This window comes from Myotis myotis, unplaced genomic scaffold (assembly GCF_014108235.1).
Source record: "Myotis myotis isolate mMyoMyo1 unplaced genomic scaffold, mMyoMyo1.p scaffold_m19_p_12, whole genome shotgun sequence".
NCBI lineage: Eukaryota > Metazoa > Chordata > Mammalia > Chiroptera > Vespertilionidae > Myotis > Myotis myotis.
In genome coordinates, this window is record NW_023416316.1 from 59,395,660 (window position 1) to 59,420,659 (window position 25,000).

At 45.5% G+C, this 25,000-nt stretch overlaps 1 protein-coding gene across 7 annotated transcripts in view; it reads right to left on the reverse strand.

Annotated features, from left to right (window-relative positions):
- SLC24A2 (solute carrier family 24 member 2) overlaps positions 1-25,000 on the reverse strand; it is a 229,181-nt gene that overhangs the window by 29,178 nt on the left and 175,003 nt on the right. For 6 of the 7 annotated variants that reach the window (XM_036331261.1, XM_036331258.1, XM_036331260.1 and 3 more), the window contains 2 exons: positions 15,938-16,036; positions 13,399-13,517 (listed from right to left, as the gene is read on the reverse strand). In XM_036331261.1, coding sequence (XP_036187154.1) covers positions 13,399-13,517; positions 15,938-16,036 — 218 coding nt within the window. The remainder of the gene's footprint in view (positions 1-13,398; positions 13,518-15,937; positions 16,037-25,000) is intronic. The other variant, XM_036331262.1, reaches the window with a different exon arrangement.

The following is a 25,000-nucleotide window of genomic DNA, read 5'->3' on the forward strand; positions in this document are numbered from 1 at the left end:
CTCAGCTCACTCCCATCTTACTCTTGTCCTTGCCTGTACATCCTTTGCTGAATTCTCTAAAACTGTTCCTTTTATCCTTTTTCATCAGATGTCCCTTTGCAAGCAGCCTCTAATCTTTGTGAAATGAGGCGGGGGAGGGGGGGGCAGACCTACCACTAAAACTCCTCAGGAATGGAATTTTGGGGATAACTTTAGCAGGAGGCAACGTCATTCTAAGTGACAACTTGCAGTAAGTGGACAACCACCGCTAGGATTTACTTATTGATACTGGAGGTTGGTATCTGGAGGTCTGGCCACAGAACATCTACAGATAGGAGAGAGCAGTTCCAGGAGCCAGTTAGCATCTACTGGGAGGTCTCTGAAGCAATCAACTTATTTTAATTTTTATTTACCTATAAATGGGAGGAGCAGCAGCCGCCTGTCTATATCCTGCTACCCTGAGCCTATCCAGCTTTTCTGTAGGTGCACTTTGCACTGTTCCTACTGGTGCCTGTTATGGATGGTTTGGCCCAGAATAAACATATAATCTCCAGTGGAGGGGCCTGAGCTGGACTCACCAGTCCAGAGGTTACCTCTACAGCCAGAAAAACATTTATTAGAAGCAACCCAATTTCTCATTCTTGTCTGTGAAGGGCACTGCGCGAGATTTCCATGGGAAGGTGAGCTCGCTTTAATGCAATCTTTTCCATCAGAGAATTAAAATGAAAACCCAGAGGCCTCTGAAAATAGGCCATCTGCATGTTCAGTTTTCTTCATTGTATAACAGCTCCTCTCCAGTCAACAGGAGCAACCTCAGAGGAGAGCCTGGCCCTGCCTGGCCCTGCCTAGCTCTTAGCTCAGATGGGGTTGGACTCAGGCCGGAAGGGAAGTTCTCACTTCTCTATCCCCCCACAGAAGGACCACATGCCTCAGCACTTAGGAGAGCCACCTCTTCTCCCGGGGGAGCTCCTTCAGTTTGGCATGACGCTGAGTAAAGTAAAATGCCAGCACTCAAATCGCCATGTAAAAATATAATTCACTTACTCTAAAGCACTGGGCCATGGTCAAGTTAGGTGAAGGTTTTAAGTGATTTTTATTTTGACTTAAAGAGGATGGTCCTTAACATATTTGTTGTTGCTATTTCTGTAATTTGTATCTGTAGAAAAAAATCATTTTATATCTAAACGTTGTTTAACAAAGATGCCCACATGAATGGCCAGATGCAGCAAAGCTCCCAGAATTCTGTGCATGCTGGGAGTCACCCGCAGGGCCCCAGGGGCTAAGAGTGGAATAGAGAGCCATAAACACATCTGCTGAGCATAACAAGTGAGGTTGGGTAGGTGCACCAAGAATATTAAAAATGTCACACTCAACAAAGTTTTTTAAAAGGCACTAATAAAACACGTGAAATGTAGACTATGCGTGAGGCATTCATCTACATAGACTGGGGGTAGTAACTCAGGCAATTGAAGGATGCACAGCGCCTGGTAGACACCAGGGGATCAATAAATGTTAGTTATCTTCCCTCCTGCCACTAGTCTCATCTCTGTGACTAACTGGCTGTGCGACCTTAGGCAAATCAGCGGAAATGCTGGACTAGCCAAAGAACATGTACCCTGTGTGGTCTGTAGGCATCTGGTCTTGGTGTATCTCACTGCCTTTTAGGCTCCAGGAGTCATTAAAAACCAGGCCATTGTGAGGCAGGACTTCTTTGTCCCTGAACTGCTTTAATGTGGGACTACCCCGGTGTCCAAGAACTTGTCATTCAATTCACTGTATGGACACCGGTAGATCAGGAAAGACAAGCAGCAACCATAAGCCGCTGCAATCTTTAGAATAGGAGATTTAGGCTCTAAGAGGAGCCCCAGAATTTCAGAGTTGAAGAGCCCTGACTCATTGAGGCCACCCCCTCATTTGACAGACGAGGACCCCGAGATGAAGTGACAAGCCACAGGACGTTCACAGCGCGAGGCGGGGCCTGAGTGACCTCCCTTCACTCCCAGCCCAAGGCTCTTTCCCCACTCTACCATGCCTCCGCTCCTCAATCCTAAAAAACAGGTACAAACATGCTTTCTGCCCAATCACACCAGGCCTCCCAGCTTCATTTGATAATAAATTTGACCAATTAAACAAAAAACACTAGCTATAGCAAATACGAAGCATTTAATTGACATAAATTCTTGAGCCTAGACTAATTCTGATGGTTTGGATGGTCCACATTTCATAAAAATGCTGATCGGAAACATGTGATTCTTAGCTGGCCCTTCTGCCAAGTGAGGACACAGTGAAAATACTGCCATTTATGAACCAGGAAGCAGGCCGTCACCTGACACGTGCTCTTGGATCTCTCTTGGGAGAAATAAATCTGTTGTTTATAAGCTCTGTGGTCTATGGCATTTTTGTTATAACACCCTGGGCAGCTTGGAAGGGGAAACAGAAAGCAGATTTGGGGTGTGTGTTTGTGTGGATAGGAGGGGGCATTGTGATATTCTCTTTCCTCCTCTTTCTCCTTGGATGATATCTCTATGGTACAAATTAAAAAAATGAAGTGTGAGAGCTAAGATATTAACGAATGTCTTCAAATATAGAAAAAGAAGAAAGTCTTGTTCTGTAGCATCTCTGTCCAAGAAGAAAATGCAGGAATTTTGCCCTGGCTTGATGTAGAAGGAGGCGACAACCGAGTATACCAATGGCCAAAATGAGGCTTGGAGATGTTATGCGTATTCCATTGCTTGATGTCTCCCCTGACTCCCATAACTGCGGATCATCCTGCACCAGCTACCTCTAAGATGAACCTCAAGGGGACACTGTAGGAGATGGATCACACCTTTTACAACAATAAACTTTCCGGAGGCTAACCTTAGCAAGGACTGGAATAGAAGGTGGGTTATTTCCAGGCACCAGCATTCAGTGTTCAAAGGCCAACCGAACCTCAGCTGAAGAAGATGCACCACAAAACAGCATCGTCTTTAAACAAGGACTCTCTGCTTTCCCTCCTACCTCTGTTCTCTTTCGTTATGGAAGCATTCAGAATACTGTCTTTGATAGAGGTGGCGTGTTTTACTTTTCCAATTAGGTCTCCTGGGGAACTGGTGAAATGGTATATGTGCCCATCTAGTGCGTGTGTGGGAGGTTCCCAGGGAGAGAAGAAACCCTGACAGTGCCTTCCCCAACGAGGGGACTGCTGGAGAAGGGATTTATAGACACATACCCACTTCTGCTCCAGAATGTCCTTTTACAACATTATTGCTCCGACAAAATTATCTGAGATAATCCGTAAACAGCACTCAGAGCACCGATTGGCACAGAGTAAACACTCAATAAAGATTGATTATTGTTATTAGGTTTAATAAATATTCAGAGAAATAATTTCCCATGAGAAAGTGGTTTGACCAAGTGAATTATGGTACTTCCAGCAATACAACCCTATAATTCAATTATTTGATGTGAAAGTGGAAACGGTAATAATTTTGCTCCTTCATCTAACCAGTCATACATTGACTGAGCATTCACTGACTGTAGTGATGCCAACAATCTAATTTATTTTCCTCCTAGGTAAGATGAATGAATAACATGAAAGGGAAAGTTTCGCAGCCCTACGGAGAAAATGCTATTTTATTTCGGGAGGTAGGCTGTAAGTAGACTTCCTATCAGAAACAAAGCTTCCAAACAGATGGTGAGACTCAAAATATTGTGACACCTTGATTCTGTGTTTTGTGCAGAGTGAAAGCAGTAGCAGAGCTGGAACTCTCAAAGGTAAAATCACCAGAAATGCACAGTCACACTTTGATAGAGTGAGAGGCTCTGAAATGGACAACTATTTGGCAAGTGGAAGGTGCCTCCCAAGACACGTTCCAGAGTGCTTTCCACTTTGTAACCTTAAACGCCACTGGTGCTTTAGTACAAAGGAAATCAGCTAAAACGAGAAAAATCCATATGGTCGGTGTATTCATCTGCTTAGACGACCATAACAAAATAATGTATTTATCTCTCTTAAAGATCTCATTTTTGAATAAACTTTTTGACTTTGAAATAAATCATTGGATTTTCTTGCTGGAATTTATTTTTAAATGCCTTCCAACCCACTCATTCTTTATTGAGTCTTAAGAAAAATCTCATTTTTGTTCTCTTAGTTTCTCAATGTCTTTGCATTTGTATGTTTTACTAATATCCCTCATTCTCTGCACTCTATTCTTGTCTTCTACGTTTCTGTCACTTATGTTTTTCTAAGAGATAAGTACAAAGTGCATCTCTTTTTGGAAGGGAGCACCATCCGAGGCATTTGTCTTGCCTTCTGTGTGGACAAGCTAAACCAACAGAGCTAACATTTAAGTAGCAAACAGAATTAAAAAAAAAAAGAAAAAGTGATACATTTCTGCTCGTCTCGTGGTAAGAAATAATTCACTCCTCTTCTGTTACTATCCTATGGTTCGTTTTACATATAGATGGAAAAAAATCTAACATCAAGAATTTAGCATATTAAACACAAAATGATAAGGTTTCACTAAGTATTGGCAACCTGAAAAAAACTTAATTTGCTTCTACGTGACTTTGAATGGAAATCAAGGTCTTGAAATATTCTGCTGTGAGTGATGAAGCTGTCTGGACTTCAGTTTTCCCAGAAGCCCCGAAACCATCTATTATAATGTAAAATGGCATTTGGAGAGTCTGGTGAAATGCAATTGCTTTCCTTCACTTTGCATTTTTCCCAAATAATTCTGAGGTGCAACCTACTGACAAGATAGATTTCTTTCTGTATTGCTGTTGTAAATTGGTTTTCTCATAGTTTTCATGGGCTTCGTAAATCCTGCTGATACAAATCATAAGTGATCAGCCAACATAAAAGCAACTGGAGGATCGTAAAAAATAATTCAAAAATCATTCTCATCATTTTATTATCAATTGCATTAGAATTACTAACAGGAACAGTAGTATTAATGTCAGTATTTTTTTTCAGGGTGGTAATGGAGTTTTCCCCCCCTTTTTATTAATAGTCAGTCAGCCCTTAATGTATCTTAGATGAATGATGAATAGACATTTTTCAAACTTTCAGAAAGCACAATGACAAATGGTATAATTAACAGTAAGATTCTTAGTGAAGATATAATTCTTTGTCAATATTCAAATTTAGGCAGAAAATCGAGTCGGACTATAGCTATTTATTTTTAAATGTGTTCACAAGGTCTTTGAGTGTTATCTCCTCCAGAAATAGAATGCATGTGCTATGGTTTGGCAGGAATCTCTGTTTTTGTTTATTTTATAGTTAGTGTTAGGTTTTCTTTGATACTAACGAGTTTCTTTCCTAAGGCTATAATAGATCTAACATGGCCTAGGCCAGTGATGGCGAACCTATGCCACGCGTGTCAGAGGTGACATGCGAACTCATTTTTTTGGTTGATTTTTCTTTGTTAAATGGCATTTATATATATAAAATAAATATCAAAAATATAAATCGTTGTTTTACTATGGTTGCAATATCAAAAAATTTCTATATGTGACACGGCACCAGAGTTAAGTTAGGGTTTTTCAAAATGCTGACACGCCGAGCTCAAAGGTTCACCATCACTGGCCGAGGCCTAGGAAAATTAAGTGGGATGGAGAACCTTTGGATATTCTTTTCCTTCACTCTTAGGCCCTGGCCTCTCCCCCCACATTGCCCCTGGGCCCTGGTAGTGTCAGATACACAGACACAACCCCACTTCCCACTAGAGCCCCCATTTCTTGGGGGCCAGAATCTCTTATGTTTCAAGAGATTGGGATATGTGATTATTGACTGTTTTTAAACTTTCAAAGTGGTGGACCTGGTTATTACACATTGATCAGTTAGAACAGATACTTGCTCTTTGAATAATAGGAGGGTTTGAGGTTCAGTCTCTCTGTTAAACCTCACCTCTGGTAGCACTGCAAACATTTCCTAACTAAGAGTGATATTTTAGAAAGAAAGAATCAAATGGTTTGTCGGTACCACCTGCTTAGACAATCATGGAACTCCCCATCAGAGCTGACGGCTTTGACCAATGCTGATTATGAAGTCTCTCTAAGGGGCTCCAAAGTCATAGCTGTAATTTTAAACAACAATAATCCAGTCCTTACTAAGGATGCTTTTTTTACTACCCACAGCGATCCAAATTGAACAGAAGAGAGGTATCTTTACTCATTTTTTAGAGAAACCTAAAATCACCATCCCTCCCATCGTCTTTCCCTGCTCATCCTTTACTCAGTCACTAGCCTTCCAGCCTCCATTTGACCAGCGCTCTGAGGCTTCAAACACTCCACGGAGGCCGCGTGAAGACCAATGCTGGACTGAAGAGATAGAAGCCAGGGATGCGTTCCCAACAGGACACAGGAAGTGCTGAACATGGTAAGGTGCTATTTAAGTTGTAAGTAAGGAAATAAGAAAAAGCCTGCATTTTACACATATCTCCGTATCTATCTATCTATCTATCTATCTATCTATCTATCTATCTATTCACCTATCTATTTATCATCTATCTATTCACCTATCTATTTATCATCTATCTATTCACCTATCTATCATCTATCTATCTATTCACCTATCTATTTATCATCTATCTATTCACCTATCTATTTATCATCTATCTATTCACCTATCTATCATCTATCTATCTATTCACCTATCTATTTATCATCTATCTATTCACCTATCTATCATCTATCTATCTATTCACCTATCTATTTATCATCTATCTATTCACCTATCTATTTATCATCTATCTATCTATTCACCTATCATCCATCTATCTATCTATCTATGCTTGTACACATACTCATATCTATATCTCTCTTTTTCCTAGGGCTGTGCTTTTCTTGTATAAATCCGTTTGCCCACTGGTGCATCTGAGCAACTCTTAACCAAAGTCAGGACAATTCTGATCTCCCTGAGGACAGGGAGACATTTTAGAGACTAGATGAAAAAAAAAGCTGCAACATATAAAAAGCCATCTCACAATACACAAAAACGTAGGACACAATCAAAAAACAAGTTAGATTTTCAGATTTCAGAATCTATGAAATTTGCAAGGCATTTCCCCTTCTACCCTCTCCTGTGAGTGTGTGCTCAAAGGGCTTGAGGGGGCGGCATCGAGGACCGTGATGCTGCATGGAGGACCACGACCGGCATCAAGGACAGTGATACGGCACCGAGGGCCATGACCCAGCTGGGCAGGCAGCCTCATGCAACAAGCCAGCCACGTGCCATCACCGGGCTCCTGGCTAGATTGGCAGAATTGAAATGTAAGAAAATGCTGGGTTCTTGGGTGGCAGAGAGTATTTCTTTCAACTGCCTTTCAAACCTGGATAAACTCTCAACACTGAAAATTTGGAGGTTGGTAAATTCTCAGTAGCAGCTCAAATCAGCTCCCTCTACGTTAGAATCAATAAGACTGTGCCCGCAGTCAGTGGGAATAGATAATGAGCACTAAGCCGTTTAAGAAATCGCATTATTTTCTTGATTCCACAGAATATACAGATGAAGCAAAAAAGCTCCTGCAAAGGGGCTCCTTGGGAGAGAATATTTTAAAATGCTCTTCGCTACCGGCATAGTCTGTACGGAAGAAAGCTCTCAGGGATGAGATGAGGTGTCGCTGTAAAAGTAGTTCACTTGTAAATAGGGTTTTTAAAACAGCACATTAATTACATGGAACTAGACTCTCAGGAGAATCCCAGCGATGCGCACGTGATGCATGGACTCATCACACCCATTAATAAAGCTGATGTACACCTCATCATTCATGCATTTTGATAAAAATACAACCAGGAAAGAAATAAAACTACACAACAGGAACGCCCAGAGTCATGTCTGTGAAACTGTGCTTCGGTGGCCTGAGCATTCCAACGTCACAGGCTTTTTCTAACCCTGGAGTCATAGCCCTAATTTACCCTGTCACTCAATCTTCCAGCTCAGGAACCTCAGCATCATCGACAACCTCCTTTTCTTGTTCATGCTCTATGACCAATTTATTATCAAATCTTCTCAATTCGGTCTCAGAAACAGACCTAAATCTAGCCACTGCCATCCTTGCACTGCCATTGTCATATGGGCCTCCATAGCCATTTAGAAAACGTTTTCCTAAGTGCTTCTAATTACAGCAAATGCCTACGCAACGCTCACTGCGTGCCAAGAACTGTTAAGAGCATTTCATTCTCACAACAATGATATGAAGTAGGTGCTGTTTCTCATTCCTGTTTCACAGAAAGGAGAAGTGGAGAACAGAGAGGTTCAGTGACTTTTCCGAAGTCACACGGCGGGGTAAGTAGCAGACCTGGAACTTGAATTCATACAGTCTGTCCCCGGAGTCTCTGGTCTTAAACCACTAAAGCATATTGTGCTTTTAATTTAGCCCACTGTTGTTTCTGTTGTCGCATTTTTGGGGACTAGGTAATGTAGGTAAGCGGTTCAACATTCAAAAGCTACAGGGGCTGCATACTGAACAGACGCCCTCCCACACCAGTTGCTCCTCGCCAGGCCCCTGTTGTGGAGGTGGTCCGCTTGCCCAGTCTCTAGCAGCATCGCAGGCAAGTGCTCATGTCGTCTCCCTCTCACACAAATAGAGCCTGCTGGATGTAATTTGGCATGTTGCCTTTTTCACTTAACAGCATATATTGAAGATAATTCCATCAGTACATGAAGAGCGTCCTCAGCCTTCGTTTCCTTTTTTTCTTTTTAAAGACTGCAGATGGTCTAAACTAGGGGTGGGCAAACTTTTTCTGTAAAGGTCCAGATAGTAAATATTTTAGGCCTTGTAATCCATATGGTCTCTGTCATATATGCTGCTTTTCTTTCTTTCTTTCTTTTTTTTTTTTTAAAGAAAAACATTTAAATATGTAAAAACACTCCTGTCTCATGGGTTGTACGGGCCACATTTGGCCACGGACCATAGTTTGCTGATCCTTGAACCCACAGGCTCTTACCTCACTGCGCCGTATCTAGCCTTCTTCCACGCTGGCCTCCTAACTGTCCTGAAAGAGCTAGCTTCCCATCCTACAAACCGGATGCTGCCACCGTCCCCCTCTCCCAACAGGGGAAGTTCAGACTGCTTGGGGGTGCCTACAATGCCCTTCCCAATCCACACACTTCCCCTTACACCGTCTACTGCACTGGTCTGCGCCACCATCAATCAGCTTAACGCCTGCAGCGACTTCTTTGTTCTACTCTTGTTACAAAACCTCTTGCCCCCAAATCTGATCCCACTCCACAGCCCCAAGGGTCTTTTACCAGCGCAGGTCACATCTGGGAGCCTCCAATGGCTTGTTGCTGCCCTAGAAGGAAGTGAACTTCCTTATCATTGTCTACAAGGTGGGCCACTTCCGCTTGGCCCTCTTGTCCAACCTCATTGCCACGCTCCTCACTCCCTCCACCTGTAAACAGCAGCCACGTTGACTTTTCTGTTCCGCAAATAAGTCAAGCTCATTTCTGCCTCTGTGGGCGCTGTTCCCTTGGCTGGCTCCTTGGAGATCAGCCCCGGTTCAAACACCACCTCCTTGGTGTAGCCTTCCCTCATCTCCCAACCTAAAGGGGCCACTCCGCTGGTCCTCTCTTGCATCATCATGCTCTACTTTCTTCATGGCCTTATGGCCACCAAGAATTGTATCTTGGTTTGTCGTCGCAGTCTCTCGCTCTGCTAGAGCGAAGATGTGAGCATCTCCAGTGCCTAGCACATCCCTGACACTACAAACTTTTTAATTAAACAGCTGAAGAATTTCAGCCCAGTTTACTTTTCCTGGTGGATCTCTCCTCACTCTTCACCTTATAGTTCTGTTGACCTTCTTACCAATTGCTAACCATGAATTACCCTCTTAAAGTTTTACACCTTTGCACATATTTTCCTCTTGATCATCTCCTCCTTCTCTGAGAGACAAACTCCTACTCACCCATCAATATCCAGCTCAAATGTTACCTCTTTTAAGAAGCTTTTACTAGTATACTTTCCTCCCAGAGCATTTTGTACAGACACTGGACCACAATGATTTACCTACCACAAATGTTTACTTATTTACTTATTACACCCTGACTACCCCAAGCATTTTATATATATACTAGTGACCTGGTGCACAGATTCATGCACATAGAAAGGAAATTAATTAGAAGGTGGCCGCCAGGACGGGACTGGACAAGACAGGCCAGACACGCCCTGGAGCCAACCTCCCATGGTCCCTCCCCAGCAGGCTGCACCTGGAGTGGCGCTATGGCTCGAAGGGCGTCTGTGGAATGAGCAGGGTCCCTCGGGCAGGTGGGGTCCCTTGGCCTGGTCTGCGGGGATTGGGCCAAAACCAGCTCTACGACATCCCCCGAGGGGTCCCGGAGTGCGAGAGGGCACTCTGCAAAGTTGCTGTTGTACAGGGTGTGGAACACAAACGCAAGTGTGCAGTAAACCAGATTCGGGGCTGACAGTGCCCCAGCAGCAACATAGCCCACGGCTGAAGGTGGAATCATGTGGCCCTCCCTGAGAGGAATCGGGCTCCCTCCTCTCCGGTTTCAGGGTGCGTCACCCGAGAACTGCCGCTGCCAAGTCACTGCAGCTCGGCAGCTCCTGTTAGGGCATCTGCCCCTGATGGTCAGTACGCTTCATAGCGACTTATATGCTAAGTATGAACATATAATATAAATAGAAGCACTTAGCTCTGTAACTCTCCTAATAACCCTAACGAGGCAGGTATTATTATTATTACCTGTACTTTGCAGATGAGGAAACTAACGTGAGGTTAGGTAACTTGTTTTGGTGGATCTGGAATTCACTCCCAGGTTGCTCAGCAGCCAGCTGGTCCTGGTCGTGGCTCTTTGTCCTTGAGCTCTCAGCATATCAGGAGAAACAGATCTGTCCCGTTTCCCTGTGTGAGACCTGGGGGCTGTAGCTTTGCTCAGAGAGTGATCAGTTGGGATTCTCTCACTTCCCTGTTGCAAGGTGCTCCCTTGTGGGGGGCACAGATGTCCCTCTGCCAGCCAGATGGAGAGGCACAGCGACCAGGCTGCCCTCCACACACCTGTGACTGTGCCGTCACCAAGGGCAACCAGATGTCCTTGGGGCCTTGCTCCTGCTGCCACATGCTGCTTATCCATGTGGACATAAGCCGCTCTGCCAGCTCACCCCTGAGCTAATGCGGAGGGACCACAGGGCTCCGGGCAGGAGGGTGAGAGCCCAGAGGCAGAGGAGACAAGGGCAGAAAGAGCTGCTGCTTCCTTATCCTTTCCTTTAGTTATTGATTTTCCCAGCTTCATGAGGCATCACTGACAAATAAAATCCTATATATTTAACATGTATGATGTGAAGATTTAAGTATATATTGTGAAAAGCACACCAAAGGAAAGAATTACCAAAATGAAAAGGCAACCTATGGAATGGGAGAAAATGTTTGCAAGGCGTATATTTTTAAGGGGTTAATATCCAAAATATATAAGGAACCCCTACATCTCAATAGAAAAAGTTAAAAATAAATCCCGGTTTAAAAATAGACAAAGGACTTAAATAGATATCTTTCCAAAGAAGACATTCAAATGACCAATAGGTATATGACCTATGCTCCACATCTTTACTCTCGTTTATGCGAAGAGGCTTTCCTTGCATTAGCATGTTTCCTAAGTGCAGGCCCCTCTGCCGCAATGCATTCTGGGATGCAGGGGAAGAGCGTCTCCTCTGCCGCAGTGCATCCTGGGATGCAGGGGAAGAGTGTGCTGGGCTGCATCACCGCAGCTGGGCTCCTCCGAGGGCACCATAAGCTTTCCAGCTCACTGGGGAAGTCCTGTCTAGAGAAGTGGGTCTCAGACGTTAGCATAGTGCTGACTCAGTGTGGTCCTTCCACCAGCAACATCAGGATGGCGGGGAGCTCGTTACAACAGCAGATTTGAATTTTAACACCGTCCCCCAGGAAATGCATAAGCATATTAAAGTTTGAGAAACACCCGCCTAGGTGCCTGATTAAAATGTGAGCTTGGGACTCCATGCCTCAGAAATTCCAGATGAGACCCAGAGACCTGACAAGTACCACCTACTTTTCCTTTCTGCCTGCTTTTTTGAGCCACTGCGGTACTGAGGCAGAGCTGCGTGGTGGAAGCAGTGCAGGTGCTATATTTGGACAGTCCTGAGATCAGATCTCAGCTCTGCCACCTACAAGCGAGGTAATCCTGGGTAACTACTTCATCTTGCGAAGCTTTAGCTTTCTCAAACACAAATAACATGGAGACACTAAATGACTTTAGCTTCGGCTGTGGGCTTTATTTATTTTTATTAAAAAAATATTTTTATTGATTTCAGAGAGGAAGGGAGAGATAGAAACATCAATGATGATAGAGAATCACTGATTGGCTGCCTCCTGCACGCCCCCCACTGGGGACCGAGCCCTGAACCCGGGCATATGCCCTTGACCAGATTCGAACCTGGGACCTTTCAAGTCCACAGGCCAACATTCTATCCATTGAGCCAAACTGGCTAGGGTTCAGCTGTGGGCTTTAAAGGTGAGAACACATATAAAGTGCCCAGCACCACATCTGTGGCACAGGGTACAACCACCAGGTCAAACAGCTGTGCCCTGGCTGCACCACTGAATTGGGGCAGACAATACTAATGACTTTCAGCTGCAGGAGCCCAAACAGGGCTCATGGAGGTGTGGTACCTGTGGTGTCTCTGTTAATCCTCACCTTAAAGGCAGAGAAAAGATCAGACCACAGCAGCTATCTAACTTTATCATGCATTATGAACCACCTAGGAAGCAAGTCCAAAAATGCTGCTTCCCAGGGGTCCTGTTTCATCAGGTTCAGGGAATCTCCATTTTGTTGTTGTTATTAACCCTCACCTGAGGATATTTTTTTCCCCATGGATTTTTAGAGAGAGTGGAAGGGAGAGAGGGAGAAGGAGGAGGAGGACGAGGAGGAGGAGGAGGAGGAAGAGGAGGAGGAGGAGGAGGAGAGAGAGAGAGAGAGAGAGAGAGAGAGAGAGAGAGAGAGAGAGAGAGAGAGAGAGAAACATCAATGTGAGAGGCACACATCAATTGCCTCCCACACACAAACCCCAAGCAGGGCTGGGGAATGAACCTGCTACCCAGGTACATGCCCTGGACCAAGAATCAATCCCGCGATCCTTTGGTGTGTGGCTGAAGCTCTAACCACTGGACACACTGGAGGGGGCAGGATCTATATTTTTATGATTTGATGCATGAGTCCTCCAACCTCACCCCGAGAAACCCTGGTTTAGAGAATATGTGTATTTATTCAGTACGTGGAGAGTGTGACGCAGCAGGGTCCTGGGCTGGTGCTGGGAAGTACACACACGAACAAGTCAGACCTGGCCGGGTCCTCCCCGCTGGGAGCTGGGCTCCAGGGAGAAGGTGGGCTCCGTGCTGCTCTACTAGGACATCACACACAAACCAACCCCAGCAGCCCAGAAAGGCCATGACCAGAAGCCGTACCTGGGCCTCCGCAGCTTCAATGCCGTGGGAGAGGCTGCCGTTCTGCACGGGCTCTGAAGCATCACTGGATGGCGTCATTTCAACCTCCGTGCTGGTGCTGTTGGGGAGCTCGATTTTTTCTGTGACATAATGGGGACACACACAAAGAAAGCAGATGGCATCAATGGGGTAAGGGCCATACTGGAAAGAACACCTAAAATACTGGCCAAGGGAGACAGACGATGGATGGTAGTTTCTGAGGGGAGATCAGGCTGGGGTTGCACCAAGCGGCGAAGGTTTGTACCATTCCTCCCTGGGCGTTCTAGCAGACTCAGCCCTCCTGAACCAGGCGAGCTGTGCAGGCACCAGCCAGGTCTGCTGTGCCTTCAGCGGGAGGAGGTTAGGAGCTTCCCAGACCCTCTGGCCGTGCTGGGTAGAGTCTTGGACTTCGGGAGACCATGGAGCCGTGTGGTTCAGTGTCAGGGCCGCCGGGAGCACCAGAATACCCATCGGTATGAGACACGAGAGTGGCAGGCTGCTCACAGAGTATCAAATGCTTGTTTTTCTAGCAACTTCAGAAGAACCAACAATTTCTCTCGCTGGTAAAACATCACATAAAGTAATTGGAGAGTTACACAAAAATTGTTGGATCTGAAGTGGCCAAATTTTGGAAATCATAGGGAAATGTTTGTTCATTTATGTATTTACTTGTGAAATATAGAGGCATAAAATCTTTACATATGGAAACCCATAGAAATTCAAATTTATTTTATCTTCCCATATTTTTAGTAGTGACAGTGACATGCATGTGATGATCTGCTGTGTCTGGCTACGCCAGTTTATCCCAGAAGGTTGGCCCAGTTATTTTTTTTTTATTTATTTTTATTTTTATTTTTGCCCAGTTATTTACTAAACTAAAAAATACTACGTCTGGGGGAAAAGAAAAACTCTGCTTTGGGGAGTCTATTGGCTGAAGTAATACAACTTTAGGATAGGCCTGCAATGGTCAAACTTGACCCTAGCAATGCAGGGTGCTGGGTACCAAAATGGAGTTAAGATGCCCAAGAAAAGACATGAACAGATGAGAAGAAACAACCTCCCAGGCACGATACCTAACCGAGTACGTCTTAGCTAATGCTGTGCTTTTACATGGCAGGCTGGGGTCTCAGCACCAAAGAATGTGTGAAAAAAACTTGGACTCATTTTGAAAAGATTGTGGACATAGATTTTGTAACTTTTTTTTTTTTTTTTAGTTATAAAGTTGTTCAGAGGCCCAGTCTGCACAGGAGCATCCTTGGAGTTATGTGTCCATGAACCCTCATGAAGGGTTCAACCCAAGTCTAAGGTCAGCCAGTCATTAGGAGAAGGACTGGGACTGAACCCAGGCATCTAAGTCTTAGACTGCAAGCTGCCTTATTCCACAAAAATCAACAAGTGGTGCAGAAAAATAGCTTGTGTAACTGAACTTAAATACCAGAAGCAAAACTCAGCCTATGCAGTTAGACTTTTGTGCTGTGGCTTTGCATTTTTAGAATACAAAGGCAAGATATGTTAATTCCAAACAATTAGTCCGAGTTCACAGAAGCATAAACAAGCAGAGAAAAAAAAAGATATAATTCATAATCCAACCCCAAGAAGTAGCTATTATTCATATTTTAGTGTATGTGCTTCCAGCTTTTTTTTTTTTTTCCTTCATACCCAATAGCATCTTGACTATTTCTTGGCCAAAGATTTCCCCTGAGCTGTAAGTAAGGTAACAGGAGAGACAGAAACTCTTCTAAGGAGTCACATGTATTTTGAATGCAACACTGTTGAATTTTGTGTGCAGATAATTTTAGTATCTTGGGCAATAGCATCATTTATAGCATAGATCCAGATTAGGCTAAATTTAGTTTGAATTTAGAATTAGAGAGCTCTATTACAGTTACAGACGGGAGAGGAGGAACATGTTCCAAGTTAAGATAAGATGCCTGAATGTCCTCATCTAGCCACACAGGCGCTCAGAAAAAGTTAGCCAGAAAAGACCTGGGCTAGTAGTATTGCGGACTTCCTGAGAAAGGGGAGGCTGTGGCATCTGGCAGGGACCCTGCCACTCAGTTAGGAGTCACCAAGTAAACCAGCTGGTAATTCGGTGGGTGTGCTGTATGCGACGTCATACGTATAAAATTTGGTTACCAGGCAAGAATTTCAGAAGAGGTGCTCTCTTACTTCTTGTTAAATAGTCAATGATGGGTGTGTGTGTGTGTCCTCTTTATGTGGCATCCCTAAAGTAAAGTGATTTTCTAGTCTTCAAGGGAGATGCCTGGGTTAGGAGCTGGCTTTATTTCAGATTCCTCACAGAATCATTTTCTTCTTCTTGGTGTTCCCCTAGGGCAGGAGACACAGAGTGTCTATCCATGGCCTGTACCCACCAGGGGCACTGGACTTCGTCCAGCACTCGGGACAGGGCTGAGCTGCAGGGGTTTGTGTCGGTGCTGAGTCAGGGGCGCACGGGACCCTGCTCTCCGCTCCCCTCCACGCACTCCAGGAAGGGCCCTGGACCAGGTCTCCCTGCACTCACCCACGTGATTGGCAGCCCCATTCTGCCTCTCGTTCTCATCCACCTGGCACTTCTTCTTGGCAATCTTGTGGAGAATGGAAGCCTTTTCTCTGAACCTCCCTGAAGCAAGAGAAAGTGGTGGGAAGGAAAGAGGATGAGGAGGAAAATGAAGAGAGGCCCGTGGCAAATGGCGAAGCAGTGGCAAAGCAGGCCCGCGGCTTCTTCAGGTCTGCCGCATTGTCACAGCGCCCTCGCCTTCCTGTCCAGTCCCCGAGCCCGTGTCCTGCAGGAAGGGCTCTCTTACCTGTGTGGATTCTTCAGCTCACTTCTCTATTTGAGAATCTCAAGCTGCCAGCCCATAGACGAAAGGCTTCACTTGGATCTCTTCTCTCCCTCCCAATGGCTTACAAAGAACCGATCCTCCCCCAAACCCCCCCTGCTGTGAGATCCAAAAACAACTCCAAAGACACAGAGTGGCTCTGGGGGCACAGCCGCATCTCTGGGGTTAAATGCTCATCCCAGAAATGGCGTTGACCATGGAAAGTCATGCCTAGGGATCCTTTGATTTGAATTTGGTTTTCAGATGTGTATCATAATGACCACTGCAGTATCTGAACAAGTCAGGAGCAAGCATTAGAGCTTTCCAAATCAGCTGCGTCAGCTGCAGTTAAAGCATCAGGGAGGCAACTGATTCCATTTTTTTTGGGGGGGGGGGGTTTGGGGCGAAGAATAACCAACTGAGCACAGCAAGCGATGTCTGTTGATGATGAGATGCATAGAGAAAGGTGCTGGAAAACATACCAGTCTCAAAGTGATCATTTTAAACAGCTGTACCACAAGCATAATGCTTCATTTCTTCTCCATTATTGACATAATTAATGGGTAAGTGCATGCAACAAGCAGAGAAAAAAAGCATGCAAAAGTGTAGAGATTAGTGAACCATAATACGTTTTTCTTTCTTCTCTAATTCTCGATTTCCCTCTGCTGTCCTCCCCACGCCCTGAATATTCAAGGTACAAAGGAACCTTATTTTAAACTGATTATTGCTTTATTCATGACTCTGAAAACACCACAACCTCTCTGGTTTGGTAGTTGGGTTCTTTAGCAGCGTATTAACAGGGGATCTCATTCTTCTTTTCCAGTTATACCAACATCTAACCAAATCCAACCAAAAGTGTTTCTCTTTGCGAGTCTCCCAGGATGGCAGGTTGGCACCCATCCCTCCCCCAACCAGGAGTGGAAATCATGGGGTGTGGTCATAGTGGTGACTGGTGTGATTGGTTGGGAGCAACCGAAGCTGTAAAGGAGAGTGCGATCAGTTGCGTCCAGTGATAAAAGTGACAGAGGACGGAGCCCTTTCTGCTCACACGCTCTACTAGTCACAATCCTAGAGGCCATTGCTACCACAGAGGCAGCCTCTAGGGTGTGAGCACCTTAGTCTCGGCAATGAATGTGCTCCAGAGGAGCATCTCAAAGGAAGGACAGCACTGCGTGGAGAGAGGTCAGCTGTGGCTGGGGCTTCGCGAGGCATGAGGAAGATGGATGAAGTGATGGGCGTGATGTCCCTCCCCGAGGGACGTTGAAGGTTGGCATTAGGTTCACCATGCTGAAAAGTTTTGGGCGTGCAGTTGTTTCTATCTAATCTCCAAGGGAAACTCTGGGAAGAAAAACTGGAAACAAAAGAAAGTCTGAGGACTAGGTAAAGGAGGAGGTAAAAGGGAACAAGAAAGGGAAGAAAAAGGAGAGAAAGATAAAGAATTCAAAGAAGGAGGAGGTAGGCTGGGGGCTGAGACTGTCTGGAGGTTGCCCAGGAAGTGTGGATGCAGGACCCTTTCCTGACTTCAGCCTAAACAGGGTACTTCTTGTAGATGAAACTCCCAAGAAGCCCTCAGGTCATCTACCAAAAAGCCCGGAAGAGAAAACAGAAGCTCTGAAACTTTACAGGAGATGATGCTTCCACTAATAAAACCGTTCTGTGGTCTCAGGGTCCTTCTCTGAAGTTGGAACAGTCAGCAGCGTTATGACATAAAGATGATCAATCACTGCTATTTAAAACTTATATATAAAATAGTAACGAAGCAAGAAAGCATTCAAAAGAGGAAACAAATAAGCCTGTGGAAATAAAACCTGAAATCGTCCAATCCAAGTAACGCCCCAAAGCCATGAATCCTGGCAGAGAGGCGGTCGATAGAAACCAGCTATTTGCCGTATGGCTTGTGGTCACCGGAACCTTCTCAGAGAGAAATGATTATAAAAGAGACCCAAATCATGGAAGGGGTCGGCCACTCTTTGTGCCAGAAAACGTCAGGGCGATGGTCACCGTCACGCATGGGATGGTTTCCCCAGATTTTCTAAAGGAGGTCTGGGAGAATAGGGTAGGAAATGATTGCAGAATTGGGATTTCGTAGGTTCTCAAACATTTTAACAGGTCATCTGGGGCTTTCTAGAGTGTCACCACTTTTCCACACACTCTGGGAGGAGGGGGTGGTGGTGGCACAAAGGGTTAGCCCTCTGAGTGTGCCTGAGGCAAAGCTGCAGAGGCTGGCTCAACCTTTGTCCCCGTGAGCCTCACTGATGGCATTCTGCATTCTGAGTGCTGACAATGGCTGCTCCATAGCCGAGCAGGACTTAACCTTAAAGACCAGTTTCTAAAACAGCAGCAATTGCAGGTCCAGCTTCAGAATGTAGCACCCGGGGTGCTCCTTGAGGATGGGGGGCAGCACCTGACGAAGCGATCACCAGACACCCCTGGGATCACCACAGGGCACCTTTTGAGGAAGTGGTTGATAGGACAAGAGTGAGCAGGGGCAGAAGCCATCACAGGACCTGTGACTCTCAAAGGGACCCTTGGGGTCAGAAGGCACACACCTTTAGGACCTGTTCAGCCTGAAGCCACAGCTGGGGAGGACATTAAGCAGGGGGCACGTGTGTGTGTGTGTGTGTGTGTGTGTGTGTGTATGCGCGCGCGCGCGCGCGCGTGTGTGACGGGGACAGCACAATATTGTGATTGAATGGATGCGACTTGAAAGCAGGTAGACCTGAGTTGAAGCTTCGTCTCTCTTCCTTGCTCTGCTGGCTAAGTTTTGGTGAGTTCCTGAATATTTCTAAGTTTCAGTTTTCCTATGAAATAGGGATTCCGATGGCATGGCTCATGAGTCCAATGCATGGTTTCAGTGAGAACCCGTGGAAGGGGCTTACCACATGCCCGGCATTGAGCACAATCTGGAAGTAAAAGGAAAAAGAAAAAGAAAGCTCAGGGGCAAGGGTGACGTGGCCTAGCATTGCTCCAGGAGGACCCTTGCCATCTTCCCCTTCTCAGTCCACACTTGCAGGATTAGGGAATAAGCCACATCCTGACCTGGCAGGTTAAGCGTCCTGGGGACCCTGTTGGACTGGGGTTCAGGTTTCAGTGCATCCTCCAAAGTCAGCTCCAAAACTGGTTAGGAAAAGGATCCCTTTACATCTTCCTGAAATTGAGAAGGTCAAGGTGATGGAGCTGACCTTCGGTGTTTTAAACACTGACACCTTTGCAATCTTACAAAGGAAAGATGCGATCAGCTTTTCCCCATCCCCTGTGCAGGCAGAGAACAGGCAAGAAACTACTGCGGCCACACAACGGATCAGGGGAAGCTCCAAAGAGCTGAGTGATTTTTACCTCCCAGAGTTTTAACTCCTCTGTTAAAACGCAGGCTCTGAATTTCAAAATGGGGATCATAAGAACACCCATCTCACACAGCTGTTGGAAGGCTCTAATGCGTTAATACACATCATGGGTTTAGATGGCTGCTGACTCAGTAAGTGATCAGGAATTTACTCTGGAAAGCATTATTACTGTGGAAGTGAGTGACAGGACATTCTTCCCATAAGTTACTGAAAATAAAAAAGACTGACATTCAAAACTGAATCGACGCTAAGCAGCCTCGGGCAGGAGACCTAGGTGATAAGGGATTGCTTCAATACAGTATTTTAGGCCCGGATTCCATGTTGGCATAAAGGCTGATGCCCACGCGGAGGCAGAGATGAGAGAGCTAGGAGCAGGTTAGTTTTGTGCCTGGGGATAAAGAATCAAGACCTTTTTAAGTACTTTTCAAAGAGAGTGAAGGAGAGATTTTAAAAACATGTTTTAAGGCAACCTTAAAAAATATACTTTGTTCCAGTGTAAACCCTGAAAGTGTTGTATTGTTAACGGGCAACAGATATTTATACACTTAAAATCTCAAAATAGCAAATTCTGTTTAAATTGTGAGGCACTTCTGTCAAAACTTAGTGGCAATTAAAATTTTTTAAAAAAAACCTGATTTCAGAAATGAAGGGAAAGAGAGATAGAAATATCAATGATGAGAGAGAATCATTGATTGGCTGCCACTGCCACCCCCCCCCCCCCCCCCCCATGGAGCCTACAACCTGGGCACGTGCCCTGACCAGGAACTGAACTGTGACCTCCTGGTTCACAGGTCGACACTCAACCACTGAGCCACACCACTAGGGCCCTGGTTGGCAATTTTAATACAGTTCACTTTGGTCTGCAATTTGCAAGAGAATACTGGCTGAGCGCCTCCCGGAGAGCAGCGCTCAAGGGTGGCAGGAAAGTGCCGAGGAAAGGATCCAAACTTAAGGATAAGTGAATGTGAATAAGAACTAATGTGAATAAGAACAAATTTTGAGAAACCACCGGAATTAAAATCTTGGACTCAATCACTCGAATGGAAAACAGAAGCCCCAAGCTGCCTCATAAAATAAACACAGGAGGGTCTGTTCACCCAAAGGAGATGGATTTTGCTTCTGTTCTGCAGATAATTAATCGAACGGGCCCCTGGAAATTCCTGACATCGTCCCCACCACGCCCGGAACAGGCAGTGTCACAAAGGAAGCCTGGGGCTGGCGACCAGATGAGCTCCTGGCTGACGCAGAACAATCCGAGCATCAGCCACACAGGGAAGTGGGGCGAAAGGGATCTATAGCAGCAAAGGGGGCGCCCACAGGCACCTTGATGAGAGGCCTTGGTTTGGGAGAAGAAAAGAAAAAAATGGAACAGAAGGGGAAACTTGAACATGGCATATTTGAATCTATTTTTGTGTTGTCAGTTCTGCCTTTCCTGCCTCTGTCTTTGTAGCTTAAAGAGCAAAAGTGCACCTGAACTTTCCTTCTGTTTCTTCCTGGCCTTCTTTTCTTTTCTTTCTGGAAGCACAGAGGCTAGTCAGGCAGACCTCCCCTCATCAACCCGAGAAGTCAGGCAACAGAACTGACGTGGCAACAGCAAACTCTGACCTTGGGGTCATCCTGGGCTCCTTCTCCACACCCCATATGCAATCCATGAGCAAGTCTGTTGTGTCTATTTTATTCATTTATTTTTAAAATATATTTTATTGATTTTTTACAGAGAGGAAGGGAGAGGGATAGAGAGTTAGAAACATCAATGAGAGAGAAACATCGATCAGCTGCCTCCTGCACACCTCCTGCTGGGGATGTGCCTGCAACCAAGGTACATGCCCTTGACCGGAATTGAACCTGGGACCTTTCAGTCCGAAGGCCAATGCTCTATCCACTGAGCAAACCGGTTAGGGCTGTTGTGTCTATTTTAAAAATATTTCTGAAGTTGTCTCCCCCTCCCGTCCCCCCCACCCCCCCTTCCCCGAATCAGGTCTGGCAGGGATATTCTGCTAGTCTCCTAGCTCATCTCCCCTGCCCCCTTTACCTCTCTATCCCCAGGCTGACCTCATCCCGGCATCCTTAGTAATCAGTCAATCAGATCATGCCACTCATTTCTCTGTGCAAAATCCGGCAGTGGCTCCCCAGGTCAGAGGGAAGGCCAAAGTCTTCACAAGCACCTGTAAGTTCTACCCAGGGAGATGCATCGAGACCACCCTGCCTCCCCCGCCCCCTCACCTAGCTCTCCTGCTCCAGCCGCGCTATTTCTGGGAAACACTGTGCACTATCCCACTGCAGGGCGGTGGCATTTGCTGGTGCCTCTACCTGGACCGTTCTTCCTCCAGAGATCCACTGGGCTCCCTCTCAACTCCTACAGGTATTTGTTCAAACGCCACCCTCTCCTCAAGGCTTCTCCGAGCAGCCTGTTTACATTTGCAGCGTCTCTCTCAGCATTTCCTACCCACATTTATCATCATCTAACAGACTACGTCTTTATCACTCTTCATCATTTGTTGCTTTCCATCAGTAACCACGTCCCAGGAGGACAGGGTTTCCGTCAGTTTTGTTTACCATCCTATCCCCAGCATCCAGTAGGACTCAATAAATCCTGGTTGTGGTTTCCAGGCAAACAGATGAGGTTGTAACTCTTTAACATGCTCCTTGTTGGCTAATGACCCAAAGTAGGTCCTTTCAGGTCTACCCAAGTGCGGCTGAGAGTCCACAGGATCCCAGGCACTTTCTGGAGGTAAACAGGAGAAAATGGGGGGGGGGGGGGGGGACTAGACATTCACATTCCTGAGGCGGAAGACAGGGGCGCACCATCATCCCGGGCTGCACGTCGCCTGGGCCTCCAAGGTGAGGGCTGAAAGGAGCCTGAGTGTTAGAGGCGGCAGCGCCGTGAGCAGGGCAGAGAGCAGAGCAGGAGGCTGGGCTTTAGTAATACGCTCCTCATGGTCAAGGCCGAACTAAGGCCCAACGTGCAGCTTTCTCCATCGATTCCCACACCCCTCCTTCCCAGGTGGAAAGCCATCGTTGTTCTCATGGCACTTGGACTGTACCCGTGTCACAGCCCTTTTCTCAGTTTGCTGCCCACAGGTCTGAGTTCCCCACCAGAGGGCAGGCTTCTCTGGGGAAGGGCCTTCTCTCTGCCATCTTTGATTGCCCAAAGGAGTGTCTTGGAATAATGACTGGCCCATCACATGCGCTCACTGAATTGCAGTGGAGCTCCCTAGGGAGTCCGAGCCTTCCTTTAAAGTCAATGCAAATGACAGACAAGCTTCCACTCTGCAAATATTAACCAAGCCTGTGCTCTGCACCAGGCAGCGTGTGGTGAGTAAGGCAGACCCAGGGGGTGCCCTGGTAGAGTTAACAGCCTAGAGCCAGAGCCAGACAAGAGACAAGGACTTAAGATTCATGCTCTGATGGTGGGGCCCTCCCGCAGGGTATCAGAGAACAGTGGAATCAAGACGCTACCTCGCAGCTTGAAGGAACAAACTCCTTTTCCATTCTATAAACTGTCCACGTAGGGCAGCAGATTCACCTAATGGAATCTGGTCTGATATTTATTCCTAAAAGCTAAACATTAAAAATAATAACTTCATCTTAAACAATAAACTCTAAGAACATAGAGTTCATTTATCCTTACATCTATTTTTGAAGTACAGCCTCTAAATTATTTTTTCTAATTTTCTTGAAGCATCATGGAAAACCATTTATTATAAGACTACAGTGATATTAATGGAAATGAAACTAGTGCTGGCATGAAGCATTTTGTAAACTGTCTTTAGTAAATGTTTTGTGAATGTGCCACCTAATAAAATGATTAACATAATTTAATTGCAGTTATATTTATAGACATAATCAAAGGACTAGTCCCTTGAGAACCGATGCTTTTTGTAAGGCTGGGCCTTACAAAATATATATATATATATATATATATATATATATATATATATATATATATATATGTATATATATATATATATCTGTATCTTAAGTGGTACCCAAACACATCATATAATGAAATGAAGCAGCCACATTTCCCTATTAAGGATTTTAAAAATAATTTTCCATAATAGCCTTTGGAATCACGTGTAAAGAGCAGATCTGTCGACATGTGAATTGGTTCTAAGATCTCTCCCAGCAGTCACTTTATCATTGGAAATAGAGTGTTTTCATAAATATTTTGGAAGATTTCCAATGCTTTTCAAAAGTTGACATCTTAAAGATCAGTATTTTGTTCTTTCTTCCAATTTCTTTCCTCTCCAGGGCCTTTGCCTAATCCATCTTCTTCTATCTTCACTCCTTCCCTTTCCCCTCAGCATAGACTCATGGTCAAGTCTCTCTCAACTTTCTCTTGACTGCAGATTTCCTGCTGATGCTGCCCTCTCACTGTCCCTTCACAGTGAGGCTCTGGAAGAACACAGGTCTATGCTGGTACTTCCGTGTCCTATGGTTCCTTTTTTCACTACTTATCTCTGCGTCTGGCATTTGTCAGCACAACTCCACTAAACCTTCCCTCGGCCACCTTTGCCTCCATGTGATTGGATGTCCCAGTGGCATCTGATATTCCTCACCCCTCTGTTTGAAATCCTCTTTGATTGTCAAGGTCTCCCGAGAATGCGTCTTCCACGTCACTATTCCTCCGGACTCCCTCCTTGCTCTCTCTTCCTCATTCCTCACATTCTCTCATAGCACCTAGTGGACCACTAACCTGCACAGTGATGATTCCCAAATTCAGATCTCTGGCCCAGGCCCTCTTCTCCAATGAACTTCTGAGCATCTATACTCGGAAGTCCCTCTGATGGTTAAACTCAACATGCCTCAAACCCTACCCATCATCTTTCTTCCTAGGAATTGGCTCTGCTGTTTGGATTTTTATTTTCCAGCCAACACTCACTCTCATCCAATAGTTGCCACATCCCTTTTGACTCTACCTTTGAACACTTTAGATCCAACTTTTCCAGCCTGGATGTGGATTATAACCTCTTAGTTGGTCTCCCAGTTTTCAACTGCATTGCAAGCATTCATTCAATGTATCCTTCACAGGGGTTGGAATGCCCCACACTTCTTATTTGCTTGTGTTATTCCTTTTAGACTCTGCTTTAGGCATCTTATCTTTCAGGAAGCTTTCCCTCAGCCCCATCTCTGCGCGAGGAGAGTACCCTGGCCCGTTTCTCTACAGCGCCCTGATCCCTAGCCTATCACAGCAGTTATCACAGAACCTCAGAGGCATTTTACTGGCCATCTCCCCAGCTAGTCTGTGGGCCCCTCATGGACAGGGATGCTGTTTTTCATCCATCCATCCATCCATCCATCCATCCATCCATCCCCAGTGCTTCCTTCTTAGGCTGGCCCTCAGGAAGTGTTTATGAACATAACAACATTAACACACAACAAAGAAGGAAGTGTGTGTGTGTGTGTGTGTGTGTGTGT